Source organism: Periophthalmus magnuspinnatus, chromosome 11, assembly GCF_009829125.3.
Source record: "Periophthalmus magnuspinnatus isolate fPerMag1 chromosome 11, fPerMag1.2.pri, whole genome shotgun sequence".
In the NCBI taxonomy this organism is placed as follows: domain Eukaryota; kingdom Metazoa; phylum Chordata; class Actinopteri; order Gobiiformes; family Gobiidae; genus Periophthalmus; species Periophthalmus magnuspinnatus.
Genome location: NC_047136.2, coordinates 7,375,880 through 7,399,019, shown reverse-complemented (window position 1 = coordinate 7,399,019; position 23,140 = coordinate 7,375,880). Strand labels below are relative to the sequence as shown.

Sequence of the window (23,140 nt, the reverse complement as noted above, 5' to 3'; positions counted from 1 at the left end):
GTTTTTACCAGTATAAAGACAGCCCAGACTGACACTTTCTTTGGAAAATCCCAACATCTCTAAACGGAAGTGCTTTTAAGCTTTATTTTTTAGCTATTTACTTGACCGTTTTAAAAAAAACAAAAACAAGGAAGGATAGCTAACCTTGCTGTGTTTAAAGTTTTATTTGTTCTGAAAGATGTTTTGTGGATGAAATATATAACAAGAAATTTGCTCATTAACAACATACATGTGCATCATATTTAAGAGTTTTGTTGCCCACACCCAGAGTCCATCTGCCTCTTTACGGGAGAGCGCTGCTCAGCCCTGACTCTACTCCCGCTATCTGCAGTCTGCGGCCGGCTCCAGGGGCTGGCCTCTCGGCAGCGAGTGCCCAATGGAGGAACATGACAACATGGACTATTTCTACCAGCAGGTAGTACAGAAGGACGTGTCCCGAAGGTTACAGGTCGGACAGGATCTAATTGATTACCTGAATGACCCACAACGCTCCCCGGACGTAGAGCAGGACAAACCCCGCTTAGACAAGACGATAGACGAGCTAACGGGATGGATCAACGCCAGCAATTTCAAGGTGAGTCTTAGGGTTTTCAGTGGACAACAGTCAATAGTGGCGCTGCAGTAGCTTTCATCACGGGCAAGAATACATTTTAAGTTTTGACTCCAATGTTCCAATGACAAATTATACACTAACACAATTTTCTTATTCCATTAGATGTTTATTTCCAGGTTAAAAAAAATCCCTTGTTTGGGATGAGATAGTGTGGATTATGCAGTACATTTGTGGGGTTATAATGTTGACATTGCCAGTATAGTGGGCATGTGAGGAGACCAGACCCATTGTCAGAACTGTAGCCTTCTGAACAGAGGGGGAGGGGCTTGTAGACTCCTTATTATGACATATGCCTTTTCTCTATTTCCCCCCCCAATTTTCCATCTGTCTGCTTTACCAATCACGTCTCATCTGTAATATATTTGCCTGTGAGTAGTAGTCTTATTTAAGATAAGTAACATTTTTGCCACCAAAGTCAAGACAGGCCTGAACGTGCTTACAGTTGATTACCTTTTCATTATGCCTTTGTACTTAGGTTTAAGCTGGGTTAGACTTGAATATCTTATTCCTTATCTTGTGTGATTTATTTACAGGTGAACTAATGTGTTTCTTTATTTCTGTACATGTGTGCATCACCATACTGTGAGCCAGATGTTTTCAACACATTAGGCTAATCAAATATAAGCAGCAGCTTTCTGTTGTACCATGCCAGAGAGGAAGGCGCTGTTAGCTGTAATATGCTGAGTCAGCTCCAGAGATGAATGTCTGGACCAAGAGGTGTTGATGCATTGATGGATGAAGGGGAATGCAGCACAAGAATACAATTAAAGAAACAGACTTGGGATATTTTTTTCCCGATAAACATAATGCCACACATAAATAAGCAAATTCTTTTCTTCCTGGGAAATATGATATCATGCACTCAGTCTCATTACACATTACTTTGAGTTTTGTAATTCTCAAAAATACATCTTGTAGTCAGTTGTAGGCAGTATGAACAGTCTACAACATTTAAAATGAACCATGCACCATTTGTGTATAGTGATGATTCTTTCACTCAAAGCATTTAGTGTCTTTATGGACATAATGAATATTACATGGAGCTTTTAAGGACTGATGAGTCAGATCATTGGACAGGAGAACCTGGTCTCAAGATAAAGGGCATACACTGTTGTGAGAGGATTTGACTTAATAGGCTTCACTTAAATTCATGAACAGTAAGAACATCGACAAAAGGCAAATGGGTGTTTTATTGCACATTTAAAATATTATGGTGTTAATGTGGGAGGCGTCCGTGCTGACTGGAAAACCTCTCGAGACTGTGTGTGCACTGTGCGAAACAAAGGAATGATGTTGCCTCCATATGCAACCTAATTTAACATCAAATCCAAACTGATGCCTGAATCCAGCTTTCCATCACTAGAATAACATGCTTTGTACTTGTACACAGAATGTAATATTGAACAGATACTGTATTGTAACAGCTGCTCTTTTCAGCTTCCCGTCTAGCTGGAAAGTACCACCCTCAAAAAGAGGATCTGGAGACATAAAAACTAACACACACAGAAAAAACAAAATATACAATTCACATAACAAATAAGCAAGTAAATAAATGGAGACAAACAATGTTATTACATGGAGTCCAAAGGGGTCCGAGCATGACATGACAGATTCAATATAACAGGGTCATGGCAGAAATGGAGTGAAATATAGCAGCGTTGTATGAAAGACGCCTTTGCTCTGTGTCCTCCAGTGGCTCACTGTACACATGAGGGGAGGTTGATTTGAAGGACATGAACTTTCAATTTAAGTCCTATAAGAGGCATTATTCTGGCTCAGAAAAATGCTTATATTTGTCATGAGGAAACAAGATAACATGGACAAAGGTTCAGAATGAGTTGTTTTACATGTAAATAGCCATTCTTCTAGATGAAAAACAAAATATATTTTTATGTGAGAAAATTGTGCCACTGGGAGCCTTTTATGTTGTTGATGTTTTTATGTAACATGCTGTGGGCCTGTCTTAATTCCAGAGTAAACCTTGTACGTGGCATGAGGCCTATTAGCAAACTAAGCCACTTTAAGTAGTAACTTCACAATGGACTATTCATTCTGAACTAAATGTTCGCTTACTTTCAACCCAACACAACCACCATGTTTTCATCAAGGCCATGTCCACAGAACTGTACTTTTCAATGACTATATATTTACTGTGTGTGTAAACGTCATACTTTCTCTATTCTTTTATGCAATCCATTTCCTGTCACAATAACGCATTTTGAATTAGAGTATAATGCTACAGAGAAATACTGCAATAAACGATAATATTGAAACTACTTTATTTCTCTGTCACAATAAAATTGAAGCAGGATTTAAAGACATGATCTCCAACAAATAACTAACAGAATGAAGCATCAATTAGCCTTAAAATGTACTTATTCATCTCTCTACAGCTCAAATCTTATCGAATTACAACAAAAATAATTAAAATCTTATCACTATTGCAGAGAAACTGTAGACACAATAAATGTATTGTTCCAGTTTCATACATTGAAGTTGCTATAGTTGTGATATTATTGTGACAGCCCTATCCAATACTTATTTTCTTCAAAGTGCACCCCTATACCTGTTTCTGATGATGGCATATGGTTGAAGGCCCTAGCTTGTTAGGGTGCTTGGTACTGGAGGGGGAGGGGAGTCCCGTTTCCCTGGTTTCCTCTTTCTCCTGCTGTTTTCCATCTCTACTCCAAAATTAGGTCAAGAAGGAGTCATCTCATTCAACCAGCTTGTGGTGTTTTTCTCCAGGTGATTTTCTGGTGACGTTATTTGGCTTCCATGCCAGCTATTTCTCTCTATTTCCTCAGCCTTTGTATCTGATGTTACCTGCCTGGCTTCCCTTTGTCCAAATAAGGAAAAATGCTAAAAGAGGCATTTCGATATGGGAAAGTAATGTTTGAATGTGGTTTTGAAAGCTGTTATGACCACAGCTTTGCCAAGACAAGCATTCCAGTGGCACAGCACAGTGTGGGATGTGATTCTAATCAGAAACGCAGTGGAAAAGTCAGCTTTACTCTATGGAGAAAAAAAACATGGCTCCCTTCACAGACTTGAGTCACAAGCCAAATAGTATTTACTATGGCAAATCCCAGTGATGACAGGCTAAACGACTGGAAATTACATTAGGCATGCTCTAAACTCTAGTCTATAAAACAATAGGTCAAATTAAATGGCTTTTTCACATCATACTCGCTGTTAACACAACAATAGCACTTTTGTGGTAGCTATACTAAGTGCAGTGATTAGCCCAAAAAGTTGTTGTTGCAATAAATTTAGCTGTTTGATTATGTGGTGACACAGCTACAAGTCTGACTGGTAAATCAATACCACTCCAACAACACTAAGTTGTAACTTTCACGTGTTACTTTCACCTTTGTCTTGACAGAAATATTTTTATTCATGGGTTCTAAACAGAATCACACTGGCTCTGTTATGGCATTCTTTAGCATGAATCTTTATCTGTATTATTATGGATCATTTTGACCTATCATTCTGACCTAACCTTCATAATACTATCTGTTATGTTGTTATGTTCTTTTGTGTCTGGCGTCAAAGCCACTTCGATTAGACCAAACTGGCAAGATTGTTTTGGTGGTATAAATACTCTGTATTATTTACATTTGTCAGCTGAGGGTGAGACGACACCGTTAGGGACACAGCTCTTTGACAATTGTGCACAATTGATTCAATAAATCAGACCTTTGATTCAAGACAACTTCTCTGTTTATTTTTATGCTCTTTGTCAAAATATATGATCTTTTGAATGGAGAATTAACTTTCTTCAAATCAGGAAGGAATTGTTTGCCTAAAATATTAATATAATAATTATCAAAACTTGATGCTGCACTGTATCAAAAACAAAAGTGTTTATTTTTGTGTAATTCCTTTATAACAAATCATTTTATGTTTTAGGTGGCACTTCTGGGGATAGACATCTGTGGAGCATTTGTGGATCGAATAGGAGAACGGTTCAAAGGATACTTAGGCACAGGTGAGAGCAGAACTGTACGATTGCTTTTTAAAGGGTTGATTTCAAACAACATGAAATAACCAAAGCTAAAACACAACTGCAAATTTAAAAGGGCTCTACCAAATTTCTTTCATATAATAAAGTAAAATGTCCCAGTATTATATAATATATATATATATATATATATATATATATATATATATATATATATATATATATATATATATATATATATATATATATATATATATAATTTTATCTTCTGTGAACCCGGAAGTAGCACTCTGGCCTCTGAAAGTTGTGAAATGCACTTATGAACTCATCACAGATAATATTTAGGATACTAGGAATGTGTTAAGAAAGTGAGAAATTACTGGACCGCTGCGAACAATTTTAAATGAAATTGTTCCGTTTGTCATGCTTTCTAAAGTACATGTGCCTTTCAGTCTATTTATATCTATACCTTTATTTCTGAATCTACTTGTACATTGTTCCACTTCCTCTTAAACTACCTAACTGGTGTTTACGACTTCCCCCATGATTCATCTTAGTCCTCATTTTTGTCTATTTTAGGTTGTTTAAATGTCTGCCATATTGCTGTTTAGTTCATTACACCCAAACTACGCCTAAGTCTCATATGATTTCATACACCAGATCCTGTATCAGATTTTCCTTTGTGTTTGTGAGTGGCAGTAGTGCTAGCAGCTGTCTTTGTCAACTAGACTGGCTCCTGACGCCAACAAAGTCCCACTTCTCAGGAGCGCAGCTTTGGAGCAGCTTATCATGATGTGCAGTGCAAAGTCCGCAACCGCACACCCACAAATATATTCAACCTTGGGCTGCTGAGTGCGTGAGCCCACCTCTGTCCTGACTGTGTGTAATGAACTGTTTCAGGTTGACGGTAAAAACATGGATGACATTTGAAATTGTCCTCCCTGTGTCTGACTTTCCCTTCTGTTTTCCTGTGCTCTCAAATTTCCACTTTGCTTCTCTCCTCCTCCTCCTCCACGGCCCTCAGAGGGGAGGAAGATGAGATCATTGAAACTGAGCGATTGTATTGATCCAAAGCCTCTGCTCTTTCCACGCCACTGCACTTGTGTGTCGTATTTGTGTACATGTTGACAGTACGGGCCACAGTACTCCTAGCAGTTTGTGTTATCCCACGAAAATTATAGTCCGCTGGTGATTTGATGACGTGATCTCATAATAAAAGGATAGGTGGTTTTTGTATTGTCCAAAACAATACAGACATTTGATATCTGTAGGTTCATTTTTTTAATCTGTGTTTGATGCAGCCGTTATGACCAGTTTTTCTTTTTCTCTTTTTTTTTATTTGTTCGTTTTAAATTCTGTGTTTCCAGTAAAGTAGGAATCAAAGTCTTGTATCACAGGATGCCATTTTGCTTACTAAATTGCTGAGGTCATTGTGGTTGTGTCCATATAAATAGCCTACCAAAAGCAGTCCAGTATTTAAACACCTGGAATAGCATCTGAAAGGAAACAAAACTCCTCTATACATTTTAAAGGTCCTATATTACACTAAATTGATTTTTGTGCACTTTAAGCCATATTAGATGCTGTTACCACCTCAAAAACATACCTGGAACTGTTTTATGTTTTACTGACATACATTTGAGTAATCCAGCTTTATTAGTCTGTCTACATCTCCAAAGCTCCACCTTATGATATCATGTAGTGGTAGTTTTCAATTTAGCTACCTTTTACCTTCAGTTCAGTAGAGATTGGCAATTCCAGGGTACTGAAATCATCCTGTTGAAGGTGTATGGAATTTAAAAACACAGTGAAGCACTTGAAGCACATGTTTTCTGTTTGAGAGAAGAACAAAGCCTAAATATGCAGGGTTTGTGTTTAAACGTGGGTGAATGCAACAAAACATCTATGTTTTAGATGAGGAAGCAACATTGTAACATAGATAAAAATAGAGCATAATATGGGCCCTTTAAATCTTAAAGTTCCAGAGCCCATGCAGTACAACATACTACAGCATGACGCCGTCTGTGGTGACACAATGGCCCACTGTCATTTCTCTGTTTGAGGGTTTTGTCTTTGTAGTCTAGGCAACCAGCTGTTATGCTAACATAATGCACGCTCATGTAGAGAAAAAGGGCAGATGACATCACTGTGTTACTCCCTCATTGATGCTGCAGAGAAGGAATTTGGGTAGGAGTGTGTTTGTCTACTCTGACTTATTTAAACCCCATGCTCTTAAAATATATTTTTAAAAACATAAATCCTAATAGGACTGAATGATTTTTAAAATATTGTATCGCAAATGTTTAAACAAGTATTCATTCAATTACATTTGAGAGTAGACTAAAAACTGACCTATCAAATTAATACAAAATCCCACACATTTCAGGATATGTAGAGGTCTAAGGATTTGCTAGTTACAATCCTCTATTGTCACTGAATGAAGGCATAAACATTGAAGTTACTTTTGCTAAGTTTTATACACAATAAAACCCAATGGAGATGGCTGGGTAAATCATTTTAATGTTGGCAATTTAATTGCAACTCTTCAAATTGCATTGTTTGGGGCTGAAAGATAAATCATACCAATCTCACATGTTTCTTTGTCTTTCTTTGGCCCATGTTATGATTCACAGTTGTGGTTAATGCAGTTACAGTCACACATTTGTCTAACTGTCTGGATATTGATGGAGCAGTTGTAAGTTTAAATGGGTGTGACATGAGTGCAGTTCATGCTCTTGACATAGTTTTAGTTACGGTCCATTTCTCATTTGTCCTCACTTCATCCTTGTCTGATCACACACTTGGCCAAACACACATTTCAAAGGTCAATTGTTGATCTAAAAACACTACATTTTCTTCCTTGTTGTTATTCACTTCTTATCCAATGTCCATGCTTTGACCCTTTCTCTTTCTGGCATTGTTTGTAGTGTTGCCAGCTCTTGTGGACCGACTGGGAGATGGGAAGGATCAGGTTAGAGAAAACAGCCAAGCTCTCATCCTCCACACTATGGAGCAGACTGCCTCACCCATGGTAAGACTCAAATAAACATGCTTTTGTAAGTCAGAGCATCTTGTCCTTGGTAGATAAAGCTTGTGGATTATATAAATCACAAATCCTCTGTGAATTAAGCGAAATTCACATGATTACTTTTAAGCAAGATATGCAAACCTGTTCTCACAATATCACAGTTTTATATTATATTTATGGTTAGATTTAGAGGCTACTCATGGCTATCGCTGAACCCTGTGCAATTAATAACATTTAAAATCATAATTTCAAATACTCTATTCAGTTACAAAGACGATGTGGCCTTTACTTTCTCTAAAGATTAACTTTTAGAAATAATAGTTCGAAAGCATTTAGATTAGGTGCCAAATAATTGTGATTTTGTCCATACTCAAGCAGCTGTAGTATCAATATTAAGGGAAGTATTCTGTTTTGTTTTGCTAAAGTAAAATGTGTTTTGATCTCCCTCTTCTGGACACTGTTGGAGCTGCACATTCTATGTCAACTCTGCTTTGTCTTTTCACAGACACAGACTTTTGCTCTATAATTTGTTCATTCGACCGCAGTACATTGTGTGCCTGTTTAACTGCCTCTTTTCAAGTATTCTATTCATTCATGTGTTTCTTTGCATGTTTCTGCTCCTCTCAGTATGTTTGGGAAAGGCTGCTCCCTGGTTTCAAACACAAGAACTTCCGCAGTCGAGAAGGAATCTGCCTTTGTCTCAGTGCCACCATCACCACGTGAGTAGCTTCCTTTTTCACTCATGTGTACTTCCTGGCTATATTTAAAACTCAAATTATTTTTAAGTTTTTATTTTAGATGCAACTCAATCATCAAACATGTGGCATTTGTCACATTTATATTCCCTATGTTTTAAGATAGTGTAGTCACGTTTTCTTGAAGGATCTTTGTGCTGTGAACTCCTTTTCAAGAACTCCAGTCTCCAGGATTAATCCTCTTAAGTGTTAGTGTGACTATAAAGAAGGCATAAGTGCAACAAGTACAGCCACCACCAATGTCATGTGACTACATAGCTTTACTTCTATAATAATGTTTAACAAAGGTTTAAAATGTAATCTTGTTCGTATAATGTTATCCCTCTTAAGATGACATAACGTGAGGTCCTCTCAGTTGCACCATTACAGATGTATAGAGATGTATTACTGTTATGTAACCCCCAGACTGTACAGACTGAGTGGTTTAAGTAAATTTAAATGTAGTATCTTTATGTATTTCACTACTCAGGTTTCAGTACTATTTACTGTAGTTTTCATTTACTAATCAAAAGTCACACCTTCAGTGAATGCCATACTTAGCTCTGTATCAGCCCATTATGCATGTTTGTATTGACCAGTATATTATTTCTTTGTAGATATGGGTCTCATACGCTGAGCCTCAGTAAACTTGTCCCTCATCTTTGCTCTTTGACTGGAGACCAAAACCCGCAGGTATGCATAACTCAACTGTGTTTTTATTTTACAACAATAAGCTTAAAATGCCTCCAGTGATATGAGTGATAGCGTCATTACAGCATTCTAACAGTTTATACCCCTTTTTCTGAAGGAAATGTTGTTTCATCTCTTTAAATTCAGTTTTACAGTCATTTGTCTTCTTGCGTTTCTCTCATTATTACTGTCATCAACAGGAAATGGGCTCCAAAAACCCTCTTGCTGCGTTTTATTGCTGAATCATAACCATTGCACGCACCCATCTATTAACCCACACAGCTTGAGCTTCAAATCTGCACCAAAGAAAGAGGGAAAGGCTTGGTTTAACCTCCTGTGGAGTCGCATCCCAAAACCAAAATCTGCTCCTGCCTTCTACCCAATCATTATCTGCCCACACAGCATCTTGGCCAATCAGCACGTCCATTAGTCCCGCCCACTCTTAGCTGCAGAAATCCCTTGAACACTGACTCACCATCCTATCACAACACTGCTCTTCAAGTCCCATTTCTCATCTTTAAAGCTGTACAAGGAAATTAGCATTTTCATTACAAGCCGTTTTTCCTCGGACACTTTTAGACAAATAACCACAGTAGTTATGAGATAGTTTATTTGTAACTGTGGATCTGAATTAATTTTTTGTCTGCACTCCTCCCTTTCATTGGCATTTAATATTTACTAATATTTTGTTGTATACAATGTTTTATTTTTACTTGTTCTTTTAGTTTATTATTTTTTCATTGCAAGTTTCTCTGAATGTGAAAAAAAAAATCCTTAGCAATGTCGTGCTATGTTAATCTAAAGTGAAATTTTAGTCTATATATTTATGTATTTTGTGTTTTGCTTTAAGGTTCGTGAGGCCTCCATAACAACATTAGTGGACGTCTATCGCCACATTGGTGAGAAAGTTAGAGCTGACCTGGCAAAGAGAGGACTGCCTGCTGCGCGGTGAGTCGATGTCACCCCTAAGTTTGATATTCCTCCTTCTGTGTCTGTGCCCTCATCCAAATCTGGGAGGGGTGATGTGTTGAGCCTTGCTGCATTGGCGCTCAGTCTGTCCCAGGCCACACCATGCACCACTGTGCCCTTGATGCACACAGAGGAACATTATCCAGAGCACAATGCTGGAGAGAGAGAAAGAGACAAATGGGGTACAATGGCATTTGGTCTAATCCCCCCACCCCTACCCAAAAATGAAGACAGTGCTGTTTGTCTTTGTAGTTAGGCCTGTCACAATAACAAATATATTGCTATAGAAAATATCACAATAAACGATAATTATTGAAGCTAATCTATACCACTGATAAAATATCTATATCAGTATATGTAAATGTTTAAGCTTAACACATACAACAAATAAAACCGATTGAAACAGTAGTTCATCTGTATAAATCATAGAAGTTACTAATTCAGCCCTGTATAGGACAAAAAGAAATAAAAATGTTCTTCTAGTGCAAAGACAATATACATACATAAAATATTCAGCCCCAAAAATGTTCCAACTGTCATGTATTGTACGATTAGTCCATATAGTAATTTTTGAGACAGGAATAATTTTTACTCATATGAAAAGATCGTTTTGTGTGGTCAGTCGCTGGTCGTTGTGGCTGCGAGCTTGGGTTAGGGGTTATTTTGAGCACACATATCTGCTGTGAGATTCCAGCCGTGATGTATGCTGACTGTTCAAAGTCTGTGAATGCTGCTCAGGCTGTGTCATGCATTGCTCATATTATGTCGATCTCCACTGTAAACATTCTGTCCGTGACTCCGTGTGGGAGAGAAGAGGGGAAGATGGAGGGGGTGTATGTGCATTAAGTAATTATAATGATACTCAATGTTAAATGGTGTTGGGTCAAACTAATTGTACAGTTTAGTGAGATTCCTTATTAAAATATCTCACATCCACAGCTAAGGGAAGATTATGTGGCTCATTTTACGCTTTACAAATTTGATTATTGAGTATAGCTATTTTAAAAACTGCCTCAAAACACTGCAAAACTGGTTGATTAAAGATTTAACTTGTAAAATAGTGCAAAAATATCACTTTATACCCTTGCGGAAAGACTAAAAACACAATACTCTTTCACATTTGTTTGTTACTTGGGACAACAGATGGAAATTGGCCTTTTGCTATAATCTGATATGTTTGCATTCATGTTGTATCATGTCTGTTCATTAGCATGCATTGTCTCAATCAACTAAATAAATAAAAATAAAACCATACGCCTTTAAAGATACATTTTGGCACTTTTTTGTTGGCTTGCCAAAATATTTTTCGTATTATCCTTGACAATATCGTCTACTCCTACTGTATGATGTTGTAATGTACGTGGCTTTCAGTGGTTGCGGTACAATGTACAGTGAAACAAGTGCTCAGTGGAAAGCATGTCAGTGTGGGTTGATATACGATCTGCTGCACTGGATCCTGGCTGGATAACGTATCACTTCTGTTACCAATGTCACGTTTTTTGCCAAAAAATTGCATCAGCACATCCTTATTCAGTTCAATTTATTTAAAAACAACTTCAGCTAAAAAGTAAACAAAAATAAAATAAAACAAATATACAGATATGATACATAGGCAAAGAACAATAGAACACCAAAATATTCTGTCTAGATAGTATTAAATGCCATGGAGAAGAGGCTATTTATAGAGTTTATAACATATTTCTAGTAAAAGTATGTCTATGTAATCCCTGAGTCGTCCAGGTATGATTCACAAGTGGACAAAACTAATAAAAGTAGTTCACTGGATTATATTGTGTTGTTCTGATTACATTGTTTTTTGTCTTTTTAAGCACCAAAACACACTATGCAGACCACTTGACACTAAAAGGATGTGGCTTAAATCTCTTGGCACTTTTCCAAGCGCTCAGAGGAATCACAGTTGCATAGTTATGTTTAGGAACTGACACTGGATTAAACTTGCACAACAGACATTTACTCTATTAGTGGCTCAATGAGGCTTAACTCTGCCTCCAAACCCTGTCACACCTGCATGTTTTCTGAATGAAACTGAAAAACAAAAATTAAACATTTAAAGTTTTCTGTTGCAAAGGTGGTTGTGTAAAGTTGTAACCGAAAATGAAGTTTCTAGACAAACAGGTTAGAGCTGTGCATTTAATCCAGTTTTAATCAAGAGTTATTTCTAAGCCTCAATTATCAGCTTGTTTTTTCCCCGGGAGGTCTACTGCCAATCCTCCAACAGTATTTCATATCAGGTGCAATTCAAAATGTTATTGATACTGTTTGAATATCTGCACTCTATTGGTCCACTTTATTTGAGGGAGATACTGCAGCTCTGTACTCCACCCAGAGCCCTGAGGTCAGCTGACCAGCTCCTGCTGCTGTGCCCAAAGCCAGGCTCAAGACCAGAGGTGACCGGGTCATTTCTGTGGCAGTGCCCTGACTATGGAACAGCATCCCTCTGCCTGTCAGATCCTTTAACGTCTTTAATGCAGTTTACACTGAAAACTCATGTGTTCTCCCTGGTATTTAATACTAGCAGGCAGGATATCTTGGTGTTTTATTGTTCTTTTCCTATGTATTGTGTTCCCTGTATATTTGTTTTTTTGTTGACTTTTATGTGAAGCACTTTGGGCAGCTAAAGTTGTTTTACAGAACAATAAAGGTTTAGAGTGGACTTTCGATAGTAGAGGGAAAAAAGTTTTGGGTTAAATAACAATGATTAAAATGATGTATTGTTTATGGAAATTAATATTGAAAGTAATTTTTATTTGTTTTTAATAAGATAAAATAAATATGTCTATAAAACTGAGATGATCAATATGAAGAAAAAAGAAAAAATTGCATATCACCCAGACCTGAGACAGGTGACAGGCTCAAGATGTGGAGGAAATGTAAAGAGGCAGGGTAGTCCATGCTTTCAGTTTGCTCTCAAGCCCCTCCCCCTCAGTAGTGTCTGTATGGAGCGGAGGTTATGTAAAGGGTAACTCAATCTCCCGTCCCATCACACTAACTGCCCTACTTGTCAGCCTCTCACACGGGGACAAAAAGAGGCATCCTGAGATTTACCTTCTGGTATCGCCCTGTAGTGTTGTTCTCAGGAACTGTGTGTGCTCAGCAAACGCTGCGTGTGTGTCAGGAGGTGGTGGTTGTCGCATGCTCGTAGCCTGCTCAGGTCTCTTCTGTTTGGCTGCCTCTCCCCCCTCCCACGGTGCTCCCTCCCCTTCAGAGTCACTGCACCATGTTGGATACAAAGAGCCCAGAAGAGCCGTGGACCAAGCGCTGTCACTGGCATGCAAGCTAATTCTACACTGCACAGCAACGCACCAGCCTATTAATAAGCCCACTGGGAAATATAGAGACGAATGAGACCGGCCTATTTCTGGATTTACTTATAAAGAAAATGGACGTGTTAAAGATAAACTGGGAATCATGTGAAAACCTGCGCAGCTGAGCAGTCCGCTACAACGCTAAACGCCACTTATCTGGAGCTCCTAAGCAGTCTGTCGTTTGGATTGGCATCGTGACACTTGAGACAGGCACAGACTCAGCGGTGTGTATCACTCCTCATGTTTGCATACAAGGAGACATACAGTATGTTTGGGTGCTGCTGCTCGGGTCATGGTGGTTCTGTTGTTGTTTTTGTTACCTGTTCATAGGGGTGGGCGATATTGAGGAAAAAATGACATGTAGATATTTTTCCTGAGATTCTCCCAGTACCAATAATTTTATGATGTTTGAAAAGTGGTTAAACGTGTCTAGGTCTTGGTTATGGTTCAAGTCTTGCATGCACCTCTTTTGGCTTTTTATTTTCTTAATATGCCTTCTTTGCGCGCCTTAAAATATGTAATGTAAACAATATGAGTCTTTTCTACTCGTGCATGACACAAACTTAAAATACTCTTTATTAATTTTGCTACAATTGTGCAATAGATCCGTGACACTTAACACCAGTGGCTCATTTTCCCAATGCGTCTGAACCAGTTGAATGCTCTGTGGGGGTTTTGTTGTCAGTGTGTGTTGCTGAGCAGAGGTGATGTGTGATAGTGTTGTTGTATTACTGAGCAGGATGCCAAGAGATCTGCTGCCACCAAAGCCTCATGAGTTTGACTGGCACGGTGGACACACCCACTGCCTGAAGGCTTACACACTTAGACAGCTGATAGTCACCACTTTCACTTTAAAGTTTCCGCTGCTCCTCCAGTGGATGCTCTTTCTATGCAGTCATGATCAAGTATAGTTAGTCATTCATTATCCTGTCATTCATTATCCTGCTATGCAACACTGATATGTTCTTGTATTTCTGTTCTTTGCAGGTTGCAGACAATATTTGCCCGGTTTGATGAAGCCCTGAATTCAGGCAACATGGCTCTCAGCCCAAGTCACGGTCAGTACAAACTTAGGTTTAATTAATGTGTATTAGAGAAAGTTTTAGTCTATTCTTCTTTTGGATTGTTTATTTTTTATTGGTATAGATTTTTATGAGACAATGTAACTAAATAAACTGGTTTTATTCCATACCTTATTTTATTACTTTGGATAGAAAGGTTGTGTATGTTGCAATGAAGTTGGCTGTGAGGTGGCAGTGATATAAAAGCAGCCTCTCTGAACTCATACCTCCCTCCCGGGGTTGTGTTGAGTTTTATACACTGGCATGTATCATCAAATGCAGAACTGTTAATTCATTTTTATGCTTTCATTTGCTATTGCTGCTTTACTTAGAACTTTCTCACCTGCTGTGTGAGGGAAAGTTAGATTGCCTTTTAACCTCTATCGGTTTCTTCATTTATCTGGAGGACAATTTGGCCACATGTCCCTTGGCCTCGTACCTGAAGTGTAGTTTCCGCAGATGCTCAGTTAACCTTAGCACAATGAGTGTTGGCCTTTGCTCCCTGTAATGTACTTACTCTCAAGCCCTTCATTTAAATGGGTGTGCATAACATTTATAAGAATAATTGAATAACTGCCTTTTATGAATTGCTTTTTGCAACTTTTCATTTGCTCACTGCCACTTGTGACTCATGTTTTGTGCCAAGCTTCCGTCATACAGATATAGACCTAGTGTGTCCTTGAGCAGTATCATTTTGGACAGTTTAGTTCAGGCAGTAGGAGTGAGGCAGATGTAAAGAGGAGATGTAAAGAGGATTTGAGGAGGACAGAGGATTGTTGGAGGAAGTAGAGTCACAGAGCTGTGCCTGTCACTGCTCTCCCCTGATTCACCATGACTGAGACAGAGAACAAATAACAACAGAAGTGGCAAGGACAAAGGAGCAGTCGGTGATGATGGACAGGAAGTGTCTACTGATAATTCAGCGTAACTATGGCACTAGGAGAGGATGCCCTTGCTAAGTGTGGTTAATCTGGCTGTGGATGTTGGCACTCAGACAAAGGCTTGTAAACATATGGTTCAAAATCAGCTTAAACTTTCACCCCACATGCTCTGGCTCAGACTGTGTGGCACATGTAAAGAGGACAACATGGACTGTCCCAAATTTATCCAGTGCTGTACAGTAAGTTTTAGCCTCTGATTTTGATTTTCATGTGTCTTTAGAAATGATACCACTACAGTTTATTAGTAAGTAGCACAACACATTCCTTATTATTGTATATTTTGGAGCCAATGAGCCTATTTTGATATAGTTTGTGTTTATTCAAAATTAAAAATAAATATTAAAAATGAAATTATACTTGATGGGTCTTAAAGAAAAGCGTACATATGAGATGTACATATTTCTGTTCATTGGCAATGCACAAGCTTCAGCCCTGGCTTTTTGCTGCATGTTGTGTGAACAATCAGACTAAAATAATGTGAATAGACTTTGTTTTGATGCAAACTGGTCATTGGGGGCAGCGTTCCTCATGCCTCTGTGTTGACACACAAATACACGCTCATTGGTGTCCCGCCTCAGACGTGCTGGTTCTGCCTCAGTGCATCTTCAGCTCTGCCAAGGAAACCATGACCTCATTTACAGGCCAGGCTCGTGGCCGTGGCAAAGCAGGAATTTAAATATTATAGGTTATCTGTTCAAATCCAGGAATTGGGATCCAAACAGCTGCGCTTCTCCTTTAAGAAGCTACATTTTCTTAAGTCGAGCTGAAATTGGAGCAGGCCATCTTCAATTTGAGAATCCAGCCCTAAAGCTTGTGTCTCACTCTCTCTGTCCTAGAAATTTGCTTTGAAGCTTCTCAAATATCTGAGAAGCCTGTCTTGTCTTTTTTAGCAAATTCATTGTTGTGGTTGTTATGATTGATATTTGGTGTGGTCATAGCTTGTTTGCTTGATCCAGAAAGATGGCGTGAAACCCCTTTAAGACTTTTTAACTGTCCAATCAGACTCATAATTCTCTTGCATTTGGGAACTGTTTATGTGAGAGAGGATGTGCTGCCATCATGTGGATGTAACTTCCTCCTTGTTGTGGATATTAACACAATTTGTTCACTAAATAAATGCCATTCATCCACTCAGTATATTTTATATAAAGGTTTATTGTGCACAAAACCCGCTCAGCCAGTTTGAGCAATTATATCTAGCAGTCTCTTGCATATTTTGCGGAACTGTTTCACCGACCATGTAGCATAGAGACCGATTTTCCTCCTTGCTCACAGACTGGAATCTTCATCTACGTTTCCATAGCAACACTGTCTCTATGTGTGTTTGAGCATCCCAATTTGAAACAGTGCGTTTTATCAATCCTACATATGCCTCTCACTCAGCTTTGTCCCTTTTCATCTTTTTTCAGTAGTATTTTCTAAATCACACATTCTGCTGTCTATCTTGTGGTTGCTATGAATCATTTGTGTTATTGGTCAACTCCGGTTACCATAGAAACGGCATGTGTGCTCAGCGTCTCTCTCTGGGTGAAGGGCAGAGCTAAGACACCAGAGACTTGTCCCCCTGGGCTGACGAGACAAAAGCTCAATGCTAATGATGCTAACACATATCTGTGCTTTTACTTAAATATAGTAGTTGGTAATCTAAATACATTTGTTTTTTTATTTGAAATTCCTTATAACATGTTGTTGTAGTGTGCTGCTGTTCATGTTATGTTTATGTGCTACTACTATCATCAAAGCTAGCAAAAATATCTAGCTTGAATATTTTCTTTTAGTATTTAGTCCATCTCTAAAGAAACTAAAATATTAAATTTACATATGCATAATCCTTAAGGATGGGCTTCTGTAATTGATTTTAATGATGTTATAAAGATACTACACATCACTAGTAAACATGGCTGATGAGGTAATTTAGGCTTACTTAGATTATATTAAAATTACTTGTTTTTGCTCGTTCCTATGATTTATATTGTGATGTGAATGGCCAAATTGTGATTAACCAAATCTTGACATCCCTAGTTATGTGTAGTAATAGGTTAGGATTGGCAAGTTTAGCTATACAAAGACTCCCTGTTAATATTCTTGGGGTGTCCGTTCATGTTGTGTGTCCCTTTCTCTGCCCCGGCACATTCACATTCATAGAGCTGCTGCCTCCGCACTGGCTGCACACTATGATGTCACCTGCACTCTGATTGGCTGAGAACAGGAGCAGAGATGCTGGCTGAGCGAGGAAGAGAGGGAGAAGAGATGTAGGAGAGAGAGAGAAGGAAAATGCCGGCAGTTGTATGGGTGGAGGGGTATTCAGACGGTAATGTTAGGGTTGCGTGAATACAGAGTCCTGCTGTGAGGATGCAGTGACGTTGGTGTGTGCGTCTTGTTTGGGGGTACACCACCTCGGAAAAGGGGGGTGCCCTGTTGCCACGCCCTCCCAGAAGCATGAGACGCCTTATCTGCCAGCGCATCTGTGACTGTGAGTGTGGGAATGGACTGGTGTGCTGTCGATATCTGTGTTTTTTCAGTGAACATGTGCTATCTCTTATTGTTTAGCTTTCTTCTTGTTATTGTCCAAGTGCTGCTTTGCATTAATGATAAACCTGCTGTGTTTATGTGACACATGCGTAGGCCTGATACTGTTTTTGCTTTGTATGTGAAAAAGTAAATTGATCTGAGTGAAGGTGTAGGGTGTTGGCTTTGGCGCATTTCATCACTGGTTGTCAGGGTGACAGTAGTACATATGCATTCCTATGCTTTAAAATCGTATTGCTAAACTACATTTGTTATAGTTTAGCTTTTATGAAATAACCATTTTCCCCACTTCCTCTAAGACTCTTTCACACTACTTAAACACTACACTACTTCTAGCATCCCATTTAGCGTGTTTGTTTTTAAATGGAGTTTGTTTGCAGAATAAAGGGTTGACTTGTGTAGACTTGTCAGTTACCAGTTGTCTGAGTGGACATAGTAATCATTAAGTTGTAGTTTTTACTCTTTAAAATGCTATGTGGTGTGTGAGTGCGTAATTAGTATTGATTTAGTTGTTCCTGACCTAGCTCTCTGAAGGATACATCCTCTCAGTTATATTGCTTTCTGCAAACCCTTTTCAAAGGGTGAGATTGAAAGAAAATTAATATATACAAGGAATGATGATGAATGAATAATTATTTTCTTAAAATGTAAAATATTTTAAATAAATATGTAACATTCATATCTCTCTTTCAGATCGTAGCTTTGACGAAGATGACAGCGTGGATGGGAGTCGTGCTTCCTCAGCTCAAGCGTTCAAAGTCCCAAAAGTTCCCAAGAAGCCAGCAGAGTCCTCAGCCGCTCGCAGGCCCAGTGCAACCGGTGGCAAGCTAGGTATTTTATTTGAATTTTATTTAAACTTAATATGGCGATAGTATGACGATTATTGCTGTCAATGCTAAACATAGAATATTTCTGAGATGTTATGGGATTTATTGTACAAAATAAAGGTCCCAAGAAAATGGTTATTGGATTATTAGATGTGATCATTTCCATTATATATCTGGTTAATTCTGCTCATTTTTGTTTTTTGCTCTGTTGTCATGCCGATTTAAAGCAATGTTTCTATCCCAGCGCAGTCCGCCTACCTCAGTTTCTCATCTGTCTGTGTCAGCAAAAACATGTACATGCAACACTCTCCCTTGTTACGTCTCGTTACATCTGCTCATACATGTGAGATGCAGGTGCTGCATTTGTAGCACAGAAGCATTTTCAGTTGGAAACAAAAGATGGGGATGTCTCGTGGATCATTACTGTCTTATTGATTGTAGAGATTGTTGTGGAGAAGCAGATGTCAAGGGCATTCTGGCCACTCTTACCAATGGATATTTCAAAGACAATGTAGCCCTTTTCTTATGACTGTTGAGTTGTTTAAGACTAGTTTTCTTGACAGCAGAGATTGGAGGCTTTATTGTTAGCATTTGGATGAACATGACAAGACTCCCACACACCATGGCAACACCAACCAACAGACCGAAGACCAATATTTGAGTTTCTAAGTAACTGTGAGAAAAATCTGCTGTAGCATGTTTCAGGAATTTGTGATATTCACCGTTCTGTAGTTTTTTTTTCCCCTCGGTATACATTTTGTGTATATAAATACTTCTGTACAGTTTTCTATTTCTGAGGAGCTTTGTGTCTAAATCTTTCTGAGAACAGTTTTAATATTGTGATTTATAGAGCATAGAGTTCCCAGAGAGACGTGATTGACGTTCTTGTTACTGTCAGGAAATCCATTAGAGACACAGTCTACCCTGACAGCTGAGGGCTCTGTGTTAATTCAGTGTTTTGAATTAAATCAGAAACAATTCTAACAGAACAGAAATACCATTAAAGTTCACACCACTGTTTCTGATTATTCTGTGATTTTTCCCAGTATCCAAAGAATGTGCTGGTGCTGTTGATGAAGAGAACTTTATCAGAGCCTTTACAGATGTCCCCACTGTGCAGGTAAACAACATGCAGGTGAATAATTACAGCAATAACTGTTAGGTTTTAATTTATTTTGTCTTTATATGTAGATTTATTCAGCAAGGGACCTTGAAGACAACCTTAATAAAATCCGAGAGATCTGCTCTGATGACAAACATGACTGGGACCAAAGAGCACATGCTGTAAGTACACTTTATATTAGTCAACTTTTACGCACAGTATTAACCAGCTTAATCATGTTTATTTACAGCTTAAGAAAATCCGTTCACTGTTGGTTGCTGGTGCAGCCAACTATGACTGTTTTTACCAGCACTTACGGCTCCTGGATGGAGCCTTCAAACTTTCTGCTAAAGATCTGAGATCTCAAGTGGTCAGAGAGGCCTGCATTACTGTGGCGTAAGTTTCAAATCAGCTATCTGAAAAGAAAAAAAAAGTTACTGTGTAACTAACTTATTCTGTGTTTCCTTAGTTACCTTTCATCGGTGCTGGGGAACAAGTTTGATCATGGAGCTGAAGGCATTGTCCCAGTCCTGTTCAACCTCATCCCAAATTGTGCCAAAGTCATGGCCACCTCTGGTGTGTCTGCAATTCGCATCATCATTCAGGTGAGTTTTCCTCAAATATACTTTTATGTGTTTCCTTTGATTAATCATATTTTTACACCCTTCAGCACACCCATGTCCCACGACTCATTCCTTTGATAGCTAGTAATTGCACATCAAAGTCTGTGGCTGTCAGACGGTAACATAAATCTTCCTAATAACATATTTGTTTTTTTGGCAATAATAACAAACTTTAAAATTGATTATTTTCAGGCGCTGTTATGACTTCTTAGATCTTCTTCTACAAGAATGGCAAACGCACTCTCTGGAGCGGTAAGTACTTTTCGCATAAATGCAACAAATAAACCAGTAGTTTTTTCTTCCTACTATTCAGATAGTCTGGCTTTGTTTCTCCCTTAATATAATCATGTTGTCTTGTTCCTCTCAGACACACTGCAGTTCTGGTTGAAAGCATCAAGAAGGGAATTCGAGATGCTGACTCAGAAGCCAGAGTGGAAGCTCGCAAGTAAGTTTCTCAAAATGACATCTGAAATGAAAGTGGTGCCATCAATCACGGGTTTGATGTTTTTAAATTTCACAATTTTTTCTGCTTAGGGCCTACTGGGGTCTCAGGAACCATTTTCCAGGGGAAGCCAATGCTCTGTACAACTCTTTGGAGCCGTCGTACCAGAGAACGCTCCAGTCCTGTTTGAAGAACTCTGGCAGCGTTGCATCTCTGCCTCAGAGTGACCGCTCCTCCTCCTCCTCACAGGAGAGCCTCAAGTAATCACAATTAGATTTGGACTTATTAACAGCATGGTTGGGGATATTTACAAACCTTGGCAAAAAAAAAATTGTTTTGACCTACTTTTCTGTTTTCCCCACAGTCGGCCTTTATCTTCGAAGTGGTCAGCGGCTCCAGGCCGAGGTGAGTCAGAATGCTCAACAATGCTCAAGCAAACCATGATACACATGTTATATTTTTTACTTTGTGAAAAAACACACCAAAATATGTACAAACTCCATTTCCCCTCACCCCCTCTGCCTGTGACCAGTTCTCTCCCCATTTTGCTTTGTTTGTTGTTGTTTATATATTGTGGTGCCTGCATGTCTTGTGCTGTACATTGTATTGTCTATCATCACCTTCCAAACCCCTCCTTTCCCATCAGTCACTGCGGGGTCAAAGGGCAGGTTGTCATCAGCCGCACTCCAGCGTTCCCGTAGCGATGTGGATGTTAACGCGGCTGCAGTGGCTAAGCAACGACAAGTGGGACAGTCTGGAGGGGCGAGCCGTCTGACTGCTGGCTCCTACTCCTCTCTGGGTAAGGGCCTGGTCAGCAGTAGAGATCAGCAGATTGTCAGGGAGCGCTATTTTCTGGATAAACACCAGCAGAAAATCAAAGCAGTTCACTCTTAGACACACTGCCCGGACTGATCACTCCTCCTCCTTTTCTCACCATTTCACAGTATCCCAGTTTTTGTGCATGTTCTATCACTAGTCTGAAATGTCATGCATTGTCTCTGCTGCATGGATCTACGTAGAAAAATTCATGTACTAATAGTCATGCCAATCTTTTCTTCTCTCTTTCTCTGTCTATCTTTCTCTTTATTTTCTGATTTTCCCTTTCTCTTTTAAACTTTTCCTTTTTTTATTGTTTTGTTACACCCTTTCCTTTATCCCTTGTTGCTATTCTTTCATATTCTCTGCTTCTAAAGATGATGCCTCTGATAAAAAGGATGGTAAGATCATCTCTCAGCTACACAGAATAACCCTACAGTTTGTGTTTTCCTAATCTCATTTCCTATTTAACCATGTATAAATTCAGTATGTGGCCACAGCGCCCCCTTCTGTTAAAAAATAAGAATTTCATTAAAGATGTTCTATGCTACTGCAGTACTACTACTAGCATGTTACTAAATTGCAGAATTGAGAACTAATTAACCTATATACACTGAAACTATTGGCATCATACTCATTACTTAGAACTGAGGTTTATGGTAAGTTTATGATGATGAGTTACCCCTTGATTCCTCTTCTGTTCATAGGAACCAGATCAGACATTGGTAAGACTGTAGTCAGGTACAACTATCAGAACATAGGGTGTTTTGGCTGATCCTACAGTAGACTCACGGATGCATAGTTGTTAAGACCCAATATAGGATAAGTTGGACACATAAACTAAACTGCAAATTATAATCACACTAATAAAGTTAGTAATCCTTCAATGCCATCCCTGAGTGCATACTGTATATTAAGGTGCCTTTGTTTAAATCAGGGGTTGGCAACCTTTAACACCAAAATAGCCATTTGGGCCCAGTTTCCACAGAAAAGAAACCACTGGGAACCACAAGTACTTTTTGCCATATAAAATGAAGATAACATTGTACATATTTTTGTTTTACCTTTACGTTTTGTATAATCAACTGTAGTGATTCATTAAAATTAATTAAATACCTGAACTTAAATTATCCATGTAACAAACAAAAAATACCATGAGCCGTCATCCTGTTAGTTAGTTGTCTTTGGGCTTGGCGGATATACTGGCTTCCGCAAGTGTGACGCTTATTTTGAGCAGCAAAAAATAATAAAATATTATTTTATTTTAATGTTTCAAGATCACAATAATCTTCCAATTTGCAACTACAATTTAAAAAAGAACTAACACAAATAAAATACACTTCAATTATATACTTACAATTTATTTTCCCAAGCCACGCGGAGCCGCAGTATAAGGATGAAAGAGCCGTATACGGCTCCCGAGCCGCGGGTTGCCGACCCCTGGTCTAAATGAACAACATTGTGAAGGAAACCAGCTG

At 38.7% G+C, this 23,140-nt stretch overlaps 1 protein-coding gene across 5 annotated transcripts in view; it reads left to right on the top strand.

Annotated features, from left to right (window-relative positions):
- The first annotated feature begins 124 nt into the window (after positions 1-124).
- The window catches only part of clasp2 (cytoplasmic linker associated protein 2), a 37,330-nt gene continuing 14,314 nt past the window's right edge, over positions 125-23,140 (top strand). For all 5 annotated transcript variants that reach the window (XM_055225468.1, XM_055225467.1, XM_055225466.1 and 2 more), the window contains exons 1-18: positions 125-574; positions 4,523-4,601; positions 7,502-7,605; positions 8,230-8,321; positions 8,954-9,029; positions 9,877-9,974; positions 14,309-14,379; positions 18,546-18,683; positions 19,726-19,799; positions 19,871-19,963; positions 20,032-20,177; positions 20,251-20,386; positions 20,452-20,522; positions 20,597-20,656; positions 20,772-20,849; positions 20,939-21,106; positions 21,211-21,251; positions 21,493-21,645. In XM_055225468.1, coding sequence (XP_055081443.1) covers positions 377-574; positions 4,523-4,601; positions 7,502-7,605; positions 8,230-8,321; positions 8,954-9,029; positions 9,877-9,974; positions 14,309-14,379; positions 18,546-18,683; positions 19,726-19,799; positions 19,871-19,963; positions 20,032-20,177; positions 20,251-20,386; positions 20,452-20,522; positions 20,597-20,656; positions 20,772-20,849; positions 20,939-21,106; positions 21,211-21,251; positions 21,493-21,645 — 1,876 coding nt within the window. In that variant the 5' untranslated portion in view covers positions 125-376. The remainder of the gene's footprint in view (positions 575-4,522; positions 4,602-7,501; positions 7,606-8,229; positions 8,322-8,953; positions 9,030-9,876; positions 9,975-14,308; positions 14,380-18,545; positions 18,684-19,725; positions 19,800-19,870; positions 19,964-20,031; positions 20,178-20,250; positions 20,387-20,451; positions 20,523-20,596; positions 20,657-20,771; positions 20,850-20,938; positions 21,107-21,210; positions 21,252-21,492; positions 21,646-23,140) is intronic.